The sequence below is a fragment of the Humulus lupulus genome, chromosome 2, assembly GCF_963169125.1.
Source record: "Humulus lupulus chromosome 2, drHumLupu1.1, whole genome shotgun sequence".
NCBI lineage: Eukaryota > Viridiplantae > Streptophyta > Magnoliopsida > Rosales > Cannabaceae > Humulus > Humulus lupulus.
This window is the reverse complement of record NC_084794.1, coordinates 219,603,250-219,614,545: the sequence shown is the minus strand read 5'-3', so window position 1 is coordinate 219,614,545 and position 11,296 is coordinate 219,603,250. Positions and strand designations below refer to the sequence as shown.

The 11,296-nt window shown below is 34.4% G+C and overlaps 1 protein-coding gene across 2 annotated transcripts; it reads left to right on the top strand.

Annotated features, from left to right (window-relative positions):
• Nucleotides 1-2,907: 2,907 nt before the first annotated feature.
• On the top strand, nucleotides 2,908-7,582 carry LOC133818981 (U-box domain-containing protein 44-like). 2 transcript variants are annotated; one of them, XM_062252118.1, is made up of 6 exons: nucleotides 2,908-3,078; nucleotides 3,296-3,417; nucleotides 4,190-4,422; nucleotides 4,796-5,367; nucleotides 5,456-5,765; nucleotides 5,878-7,582. In XM_062252118.1, exons 4-6 carry the CDS (start codon nucleotides 4,813-4,815, stop codon nucleotides 7,437-7,439), a joined length of 2,427 nt encoding a protein of 808 aa, XP_062108102.1. In that variant the 5' UTR covers nucleotides 2,908-3,078; nucleotides 3,296-3,417; nucleotides 4,190-4,422; nucleotides 4,796-4,812; the 3' UTR covers nucleotides 7,440-7,582. The 2 variants fall into 2 exon arrangements, with proteins under 2 accessions (XP_062108102.1, XP_062108103.1); XM_062252119.1 differs by having other exon boundaries at nucleotides 2,942-3,078; nucleotides 3,215-3,417.
• Nucleotides 7,583-11,296: the final 3,714 nt, after the last annotated feature.

Here is an 11,296-nt window from a genome sequence, read left to right as displayed (position 1 = left end):
TGTTCCACTCATCTTGCAAGAGCCTGAACGCCCTTTCCAACTGATCAATTCTCTCATGGATCGGATCTACTGGGGGTCGAGCTTGAACTTGAGGGAGCTGGTTATTATTTATGAAAACTCCAGCTCCTTGTCCTGGCATAGGGTTATTCTGATTTCCATACGCCGACTATTTTCGACCGTTCAAATGGTCTCACAAATCTAGGTTCGTGGGATTAGCTTGCCCCCGGCTATGGTTCAGGTGACCCTGAAGGTCAGGATGATTCCCCCGATTCTCAGTATTTCTAGGTTCAATATTATATATACTTACGGACCGGGTGTAATCTGAGCTCCCTCTTACGAAGCTTACAGTTCTTTCCGACTGCGAGGCTCGGTGATTACGAGGTGGGTCACCTGCTGGCCTCCTTGCTCTAGCTGCTTGTGATCTTGAAACTTGGCTTCCCAAAGGTTGGGGAGCTCTGTGTTCTCGGGCAGCCTCCCTCTCATTCCTCTGTCCGGGTCTGGCCTAACGGTTTCCATCCCGACTGCCACTGCGAACTAGCCTCTGTGGTCTAGGTCGTGGGGCCTCTCGGACTGGTGAGGGGTGTCTTATAGAAGATGGTGAATGTCTTATGGGAGACGGCGGCTGCCTCCCATTGTTGGGCCTAGGCAATCCAGAATTTGCCCAGACAAGCTCCAAGTTGTTCCTTACTGTCTCGAGATTCAGATTCTGAGCTACTTGAGGAGCTCGGTTATTACCGGTCCCTGTTGACAGCTCCATAGTCGAGTTGTCGGTAGCTTCAGCCCAAGTGTTTCTCCGGGGCCTCAACTAAGCCTGCTGGGTTCCTTGCTCAGCCCTCCTAGTAGTCGTGCTTCCTCGAGGACGTCCTCTAGGTCTCTGAGGTGGTGCATGGGCCTCAGCAGCCTGTCTAGCTAGTTCTTCATTGCGCCTTGTCGCTTATGCCCATTGTTTGTGCAATTGTTGATTCTCCAGTTCCATAATAGGAACACATCTTTCTAGATTATAGTAGAGATCCTCATCAGGCCTGGGAGCAGGCGGCCCCTGGGAATCGGATGAATCACTTCTCTCTTCAGGGCCCAGGTCAGCCATGGGCTGCTTTCCAGGCCGACGTGGGTAGTCTTTAGCATGAGGAGTTTGCTCCTTTGGTATTTGAGGCAATGGTCGCCCACCAGTGCTGGGGTTGCTTGTGGCGACCATTGATGATTCAGGAGGTTTCTGATTAAACAGTCTAATGTATTGCTTAATGCTCTCAATGAAAGCACCAAACTGTTGACGCCGTTTTTCGTCAACTTAGAATAGAAGAGCACTAAACACATAATTAGGAAAATCAATAAATGCACACGATATTTTAGGTGGTTCAAAAGTTAAAATCTGCCTAATCCACGAGTAAATATTATTGAATGGTAGAATTCTCTCAAAGCTTTTAGAAAGCAATTTTAGCAGAATATTCCCAATACAAATTTCAACCTTTCTCCAAATTAATTTCTCTAGTCTATTTATAAGCTGGTTTACAAAATATCTTCCCCCTTATTTCGAGAAGTTATAATTCAAATAAATACAAATAAATGCACTAGTTACATAATATCCCATGATAATCGGGATTCATTATCAGATTACAACAAATCCCCAAGAAATAGGGATTTTCCAACAGTAACCGTATATAAACTAGATTATCGACCTCGCAATTACAGATCTCGAACATTTAACTTACATACTTTCAAGGTCAACCAACATCACGAGCTCGTCATTTTGATTAGCCTCAACCTTAGCAAGTAACTTTATCGAGATCATCATCCTCGAGCTCGCAATGCCCAGGCTCAATCCTTCCTGACTAATACTCAATCGCCAATACAAACAAACCAGGAATTTATACAAGTGTTGAACCCTTGTAGTTGTAGTTTCGAGCTTGATTTGTAACCTCGAAACATCTTCGAGACCGCACGGAGTTCCGAGCTTACCAATTCCATCATCGTCGTCTTAATACCGAGCGAGACCGTCAGACCCAATCCGCGTAAATACTGATGATGTGGCACACTTGCGTATTTCGAGCTTACATTTTACGAGCCTGTCTTTCAAGACCATAATTTCTATTCTCGAAATTTAGGTGTAACAGATTGGTTCGAAAGTTACACCTGAAACTAGTGGTGTTCATCAGTCGGTTAGGTCGAGTTATAACATATTTTAATCAACCCAATGTAAAAATTGAGTTGCAAAAATCTAACTCTAACCCGTCCAATTAAGAATAAAAAAAAGGTTTAACCCGTCCAGTGTTTTAGGTGGTTTGGTCGAGTTAACCCACCCAAACTAATCTTAAGTTTTTTTTTAAATGTTCAAATAATTAGATTCAACAAACTAAAAATGTAATATATATCTTCCAAACTTAGACATATTATTCTAAATTGAAACTTTAAAACATTATTCTAAATTCATTGTTAAATTTTTTAAAATAAAATTTAATATTACATATAATATATGTAATAATACATGTACTATATGTATGTATAAATAAAAAAATACTTATTCGGTTTATTCGGGTTATATTGGGTGGGTTGGTATAATTCCCAAACTGTCCAATTTGAATTTTTGTCTAGTTATTCGAGTTGTATTTTTTTTATCGATTTGGTTTAGGCAGTTTATTCAGGTTAGATGGTTTATACAAACTTTTGTACAACCCTACCCGAAACCCACACACGACGAAGAAGTTTTTAAAAAAATTCATCTCTTTCAAAACTTCCTTAAAGACTTAAAAAATAAATAACACAAGAAATTACAACTCATATAGGTTCCCTCCCCCAAAAAAAAAAAAAAAAAACAACTCATAGGGTGCAATGGCTTATTTATCCACTATTATTTATTTATTTATTGATTTTTAAATATTGAAAGTGCAAATGGGTGACGGGTCCTCTTTTGTTAAATCAAATACTGAGAGAAACAACTATTGAATACGAGATAGAGTATTATTCTTATCATGGGTTCCTCATAATTGGTACACCCGTTTTCAGGGGTTATACGGAAGAACTCTCATAAAACATGTAAGCCGACCCTCAAGTCTACTGCGGTTTTGCTCATCCTTTGCCACTGTAAGCTTATTTTATGTTCAATTTCTCTGGTAGAACTCATCTTCAGTTTTTTTCATATTTGAAATCAAAGAAAATAATTTCGAATTGAATAGCAAGAACAACTTATTGACTGGATCTTGACTTGACGATGATCCAGTCAACAAATTTTTTCGAAGTCTTTCGGAATGAAAATCGCCGCTATCACTCACCTGAATTTGATTTCTTACTGATTCGCCAGTATCAATTTTCTCTATTTCGTGGAAGAGTGTAAGTCTGAAAGTCTAACACCACCACCGCACCGCCGGTCTACCTAACTCTCTCACCAGACTAAGGCAGTAGCTGGCACCACACGCGGATCAGGTAACTCTTATTTCACATTTCAATTTCGAAATAACTTTACTCTCATATTTCTTATACTTGTGTTTTTTATTTCTTCGCTGTATTCGATGTTTTTTTTTCTGAATGAGATTTAGGTTAATTGTTTGAATGCTTGATATGTGTAACTTCTTTAATATGGCTCTGGTTTTTTCGTTTGTTTGGGTGCTCGTGGATGCTAGAAGTTTTTCTACTGCTATTGAATTGTTCTTATAATTCTTAGATGGGTTTTTTTAGCTCGTTGTTCATGGTTATTATTCATGCTTGTTTTGTTTGGTATGGATATAAGTTGTGCTTGGCATTTTTTTTTAATCCATGGAATTTATTGATCTGTCCGTGATCACTAGTTATTTATGTATACTTTACATTTATATGTAACATGCAGTGCAGATTCAATTGGCAAAAAAGTTTCCGAGTCTACCCCATTTTTCACTTGCAAATTTTTTGTTTTAGTATCTAATGAAGTTTATAAATTTGAATGTCCAATTTCTTTTAAAAAATGTTACACTTTGATGTTTTTTTGCTTTTTATGCTCTTTTCTTCTTCTTTTAAGTAGTAAAATAGAATGCTATGGTTATTCTCATGATGAATTAGTTAGAAACAAATGTTTTTTAACCTTTCAGTTTGCTCTCAATAACTCCAAGGTTCAGTAGTATGGTTTCAAGCCATCAATCAATGCCTTGGATGCCAATATAAATTTATAGACGAATTTTAATAAAGAAATGAAACTAATTTGATTGCTCATTCTGGCTTGTAGCTGCAGTGATATGGTATTGTTCAATTCAGACTAATTGAAGCAAAAGAGGTTAAGAAAAGCGAAATCAGAGTCAGAGAGAACACACTACCTTTCCTTGTCTCTCTCTACCAACACTACCAAGATGAAGATGAACTCCTAACCCTAATTGGGGTTTTAATTCTGCATACCAACACTACCTTTCCTTGCACCTACTTTCAGATGCTTTTGATTGCAAGGGTCATTGCTAAGACTGAGTAAAGTCTTCTTCTTTTACTTGCTTTTTTAATCTGAATTTTCCTGCTCAGTACCAATTTGGCCATTTGTGTGGTTGTTATGGTTTATACTTTGTTATGATAATGTCTAATTTGGCAAATTTGGAAAAAGTAAGCAGGAAATCAAGAGATTATAATTGTGGTGGTTTTCATTTATTTTGTCTGTTTTTAAATGGGCTGTTATAAATTTTGTTGTGCTAAGAAACATCTTTGCTTAGGATTTAAGTGATTGTTATTGAGGTTTTCAATTTTTTCATGTGCTCAAGTGCTCAATGAAACTTGTATCTTTCTGCTTTGTTCTTATTTCATTCAACTAACCCATGATATTTAATAGATTTATTTCACTTTGGTGCAGTTTGTAATTTATATAAAATGGCTGAAAGTTGGGATGGAAGCTATGATCCTGGCAGCCCCTCTGATGACAGCCGGCAATTTGAGAAATTGCATGTAGAGCCAATATACGATGCATTCGTCTGCCCTTTAACAAAGCAAGTAATGCGCGATCCTGTTACGTTGGAAAATGGGCAAACATTTGAGCGTGAAGCAATTGAAAAGTGGTTCAAGGAATGCCATGACAGTGGGAGGAAGTTGCAGTGTCCATTGACATTGAAAGAATTACGAAGCAAAGATTTGAAGCCAAGCATAGCTTTACGGAACACCATTGAAGAGTGGAATGCAAGGAATGAAGCTGCTCAGCTTGACATGGCTCGCAGGTCGTTGAATTTGAACACTCCAGAAAGTGAAGTTCTTATGTCCTTGAAGTTTGTCCAGCATATCTGCCAAAAAAGTAGGTCGTGCAAGCATATTGCGCGAAGTGCGGGGTTGATACCTATGATTATTGACATGTTAAAGAGTAGCAGCCGTAAAGTTAGATGTAGAGCTTTGGAAACCCTTAGAATTGTGGTGGAAGAAAATGATGAAAATAAGGTTTTTTATGTGTTTTCTTTGTTGTTTTCATTATATTACTAGGATAGACTTGATGGTCTCTTGCTAACTGATGCTCTTTGTTTTGTAGGAAATGTTGGCTGAGGGGGACACTGTCCGCACTATTGTAAAGTTCTTATCTCATGAACAATCTAAAGAGAGGGAGGAAGCTGTCTTTTTGCTGTATGAGCTTTCACAATCTGAATCACTGTGTGAAAAGATTGGTGCGATCAATGGAGCTATTCTTATATTGTTAGGAATGACAAGCAGCAAATCAGAGAATCTTTTGACTGTAGAGAAGGCTGACAAAACACTAGAGAATCTGGAGAAGTGTGAGAACAATGTGCGTCAGATGGCTGAAAATGGTAGACTGCAGCCTCTTCTGACACAAATTCTTGAAGGTACTTTTCGTTGCTCTGATTAATGGGGGAACATATTCTTTTTATTTTGAAATATTTGAAATAGAAGCGGGTTTATTATGTTAAACTTGTTGCGATACTGGTACGGTTGCAGGCCCTCCTGAAACCAAACTGTCGATGGCTAATTTCCTTGGTGAGCTGGTTTTGAACAATGATGTGAAGGTCCTCGTAGCTAGAACTGTGGGCTCCTCTTTGATCAACCTCATGAAAAGCAGTAATATGCAGTCAAGAGAAGCTTCTCTAAAGGCTTTAAATCAGATCTCTTGTGAGGCAAGTGCTAGGGTGCTGATTGATGCAGGGATACTTCCTCCTCTTGTCAGGGACCTTTTTAATCAACTACCTATGCGACTGAAAGAGATTTCTGCAACAATTCTTGCTAATGTTGTGAACTCAGGCTATGACTGTGAGTCTATTCCTGTCGGACCTGAGAACCAGACTTTGGTCTCAGAAAATATAGTACATAGCCTTCTACATCTCATTAGCAACACTGGCCCAGCAATTGAATGTAAGCTTCTTCAGGTTCTTGTTGGGCTCACTCACACTCCCTCTACTGTCACGAATGTTGTTTCTGCCATTAAAAGCTCTGGTGCCACTATCAGTTTGGTTCAGTTCATTGAGGCTCCACAAAAGGAATTGCGTGTGGCTTCAATTAAACTTCTTCAGAACCTTTCCCCATATATGGGTCAGGAACTAGCAGATGCTTTACGTGGCACGGTTGGCCAGCTAGGAAGCCTTATCAGAGTAATATCGGAAAATGTTGGAATCACTGAAGAGCAAGCTGCAGCAGTTGGCCTCTTAGCTGAGCTCCCAGAGAGGGATTTGGGCCTGACTCGACAGATGCTAGATGAAAGTGCCTTTGAACTTGTCTATACAAAAGTAGTTAAAATTCGACAGGGCGAGACCAAGGGGGCTCGCTTTGTGACACCATTTTTGGAAGGGCTTGTTCGAGTTCTTTCAAGAGTTACATTTGTATTGGCTGATGAGCAGGCTGCAATCGATCTCTGCCGCGAGTATAATCTTGCTGCATTGTTTGTCGAACTTCTTCAGGCTAATGGACTTGACAATGTGCAGATGAGTTCTGCAACAGCCTTGGAGAACTTGTCACAAGAAACCAAAAATTTGACAAAACTTCCAGACATGCCAACACCTGGTTTTTGTGCCTCAGTCTTTCCATGTTTCAGTAAACAACCTGTGATAAGCGGATTGTGTGGAGTCCACAGGGGGACATGCACACTCAGAGAGAGTTTTTGTCTTTTGGAAGGACAGGTTGTGGACAAATTGGTAGCTCTTCTAGATCACACTAATGAGAAGGTGGTGGAGGCAGCACTCGCTGCTATATCAACTTTGTTGGATGATGAAGTTGATATTGAACAAGGAGTGAAGGTGTTGTGTGAGGCTGAGGGAATCAGACCTATACTAGACGTGTTATTGGAGAAACGAACCGACACTTTGAGGAGAAGATCAGTGTGGGCAGTTGAGAGACTTTTACGGATTGATGAGATAGCCTATGAAGTTTCTGGTGATCCAAATTTAAGTACTGCTCTTGTTGATGCCTTCCAGCATGGTGACTACAGAACTCGACAGATAGCCGAACGTGCCTTGAAACATGTCGATAGGTTACCAAACTTCTCTGGGATTTTTCCCAACATGGGATAAGAAACTTTATTTTGGTGTGGTTTATGCATACTTCCAAAACCAGTGGAAGGTATATATTGCTGTATACAAGATTTCCTACGTGTAGATGATTTTTGAACCTTGTTCATTTGTTTTTTTCTTCTTAATGATGCAAGATTTTCATCTGTTTATGCATTTATCCTCATACATTGAGGCTCGGGCTCAAAATTGTCAGTCTTTTCTCACTGTGTATTCATTATTATTTTGTCCACTATAATTTTGCAGAATATGCAGCTCTATCTGTACAAAATCGCATCTCAAATTTTAATCCTTCAGCATGCCACCTTTTAGAAAAGTTGAAAAACAAGTAAAATTTGGATATGATGATGCTTACAACAAATGGACATGCTACTTAATGTTTCGCTTCAAATAAGAGTTTAATTATTTTTTATTTTTTTTTATCACTTGCTCTTTGAGATTGATAAAAAAAAAAGAAGAAAATACATTAATTTGAACCTTTATTGAAGTGATTTTTTAATAAAATATAAATTCGAACTAAATATAGTGAAATTGAGTATATTTAATTTGTTAGAAGATAGCTAGTTTTCGGACAATAAAATTAAGAAATTAACAGTGTCCCATTTTATTATTAAGGTAATTAATATCCGTATTTTTATTCAGATTAGTAAATGACGATTTTAATATTGTTTAGATTTTGTTTTGCTGCTAAAATCTCTAACTTCTTTTGTTTCTTACACTTTGAATTTTTGGTGTTTAATTATTCTCTTTTAAGACCAGGTAATTCGACTGCCACGGTAAATGACTTTGTCATTCATTTATTCTTATTTTCTTATTCGTTTTTTTTAGTTTTAGTTGTGAAATTTGGTTACAAATAATCCCTTTGAAAAATAATATATATATATATATATATATATATTTATACGAGAATTCTCTTATAGGGGCTTCACTTTTAACCCTACCGGTGGGGATCTCAGTGTTCTCGATCCGTGAACAGTTTTCGGTGTGATTTTTTTTATGACCGTGTATATTGTAGCTATTTAGAGCTTCCTGCAAATTTTTCAGAAAATTCCGAATAGTTTACAGTACCGAAAACTAGGTTCAAACATATTGCACGCGTAACTAATTTTTTTATGTGCGTGGAAATCAACATGTTTGAACCTAGTTTTCGGTACTGTAAACTATTCAGAATTTTCTGAAAATTTGCAGGATACTCTAAATAGCTACAATATACACGGTCATAAAAGAAATCGCGCCGAAATCTGTTCACGGGTCGAGGAACACTGAGAGCCCCACCGGTAGGACTTAAAGTGAAACTCCTATAGAAGAATTATCCTATATATATATATTTACTAAATACAGCGTAGAATAAACTTTTATTTTTTATTAATTATTTTTATTAAATTTGTATCATTATCATATAAATTTAAAATAAATAAATAATACTGTATTTAAAAGAGTACATAAACATAATAAATGAAAAATTAATCCAAAATATTTTTTATAATTTAAAATATATATATAATATGATAGCCTTTTTAAATATAAATGATAATTTTTTTAATAAAAATTAAGATTATGTATTATATATTATTATTGTAATTATATTTTATAATATTTAAATTTATATTAATATAAGTATTAAATATTTAGTTTTGTACTAAACATTATTAATATAACTAGTAAAAAATTAGGATTATATATTGTTATCATAATAATATTTTATAACATTTGAATTTGAGTTTATATTAATATAATTATTATATATGTAATCTTATATTAAATATTATTATAATAATGATATTTTATAATATTTGAATTTAAATAAATATAATTATTAAATATCTAGTTTTGTATTATATATGTAGTCTTATATAAAATATTATTATAATAATAATATTTTATAATATTTGAATATATAAATAAATACATATTTCTAATTAGTATTAAATATATATTTCGTTAAATATTTAAAATTAATAAACAAACTATTAAAATCAAAAATTTCTGTTAATTACCCACTTTTTATATAGAAGAGATATATTCAAAGTTCTTTTTCTCTGTTATTAAATAATTTCCAGTTTCTCCATAATGTATATAAAGTGTTTTAGGTATATTGATAGCAAATTAAATATACCTAGATTTGGCTAGGAAGGCCGTCCGAATGGATTTTTAATAATTTGGGGCTGATTTTGTTTTGAGGTTGAGTGAGCACTTCAGATAACTATATAGAACCACAAAGTATAACCAATGCATATTAAAAATAAAGTAAGACCTAATATTTTTAAAATGTTTTACTTTTATATCTATTTTTTTTTTTTTTTTTTGCAGAAAATTTAGTCAATGTCTTTAAAATGTTGTACTTTTATACCAAAACTTTTTTTTGGCAATAAATAAACCCAATGTTTTTAAAATGTTGCAATTTTAAACTTATTTTTTATTATTTTGATAAATAATAAGAAAGTAAAATAAAAATATTGGTATTTAATTATTTTTAAAATTTTAAATTATTTTTTCTTTTTTATTCTTTCTCAAAACAACTATTTTAAATTAAAAATTAATAAATGTTGTATTAAAATTAATAAAAAATGATTTAAAACTTATATTTTTCCATCAATTTAAAATATAAGTTTTTAAAATAAAGTGAAGGAAAAATATAAGTTTTAATTATTTTGATTAAATTTAAAATCTTAATGTTTTTATTATCTTGAAAAAGAATAAAAAAGTGAAATTAATTTAAAATTTAAAAAATAATTAAAAAGTCTATATTTTGCCTTCACTTTCTTATTTCTCCAACCAAACGGTAAAACAATTTTTTGATGTGAAATTCACATCATTTCTCTTCCAACCGCACGACAATCTTTGCTGCATTTTGGTGATATGCCATATATGGTGAAATACTATAACAACAACATTTTTTTTTCTTTTCTAATTTTTATATTAATATTTTATAAATCTATATATATATTATTTGTAGTATAAATTTAGTTAGTTTATATTGTAATTTAATTGTGAACCAAATATGCAATTAATATGTTTTTAATAAAAATTTAAATATATCATAATTAAATATTTGTATAATTTTTTTTATTTTAATAAAAATTTATAATATATATTTATAAGAAAATGAAAATTAATATGCAAATTGATTAAAGAAACATTTAACAAAATAAAAAAAGCCCAACTTAAACATATATTACAAAGTTAAAATCAAACACACCAAATATAATGTTGAAAGCAATAACATAGATCTAAAGGAAGTAATATAAACTAAAACAATAACTTAATAATGCGGGAAGTTATTCCCAGTTCCGCCAATAATTATAATATTGACTAAAATTTTATGAGGGGTTTTGAAATCTTTGGCCTTGGTCTTAAGATCATTGGACTTCATCTTCAACTCTTGGTCTTTGAGTTTCTTCATATTGAGATCTTTGATACTGAGATGCTCAATATTGAGATCTCTGATATCGAGATTGTTCTCTCTGTTCTCCATGTTGGGATGTTTGTTGTTACACCCAACTTTCGAAATCGTTATAAATGAGCCTCGAAATGTAGGCTCGTAAAGTGTAAGCTCAAAAATGGCAAATAAGGGCTCAACACTTGTATAAATGTGCATGATTCATGACCCGTTCCTGTTGGTGTTCGAGCACAAGTTCAGAAGGTTTGAGCTTAAACTTCAAGCTCGAAAGGATGGATCTTCTCCGATGCATATGAGTGCAATTCGAGCCTTCGTTGCAAGCTCGAAGAGATTGGTCTTCGAAGGTTGAGCTCAATGAAATCACTGGATAAGGATGAAGCTGACCAGAATAACGAGCTCGAAGTGTTGGTCGATCTCAAAAGCGTGTAAACCTTGCGTTCGAGGTCAGTAAAGCAGTTTG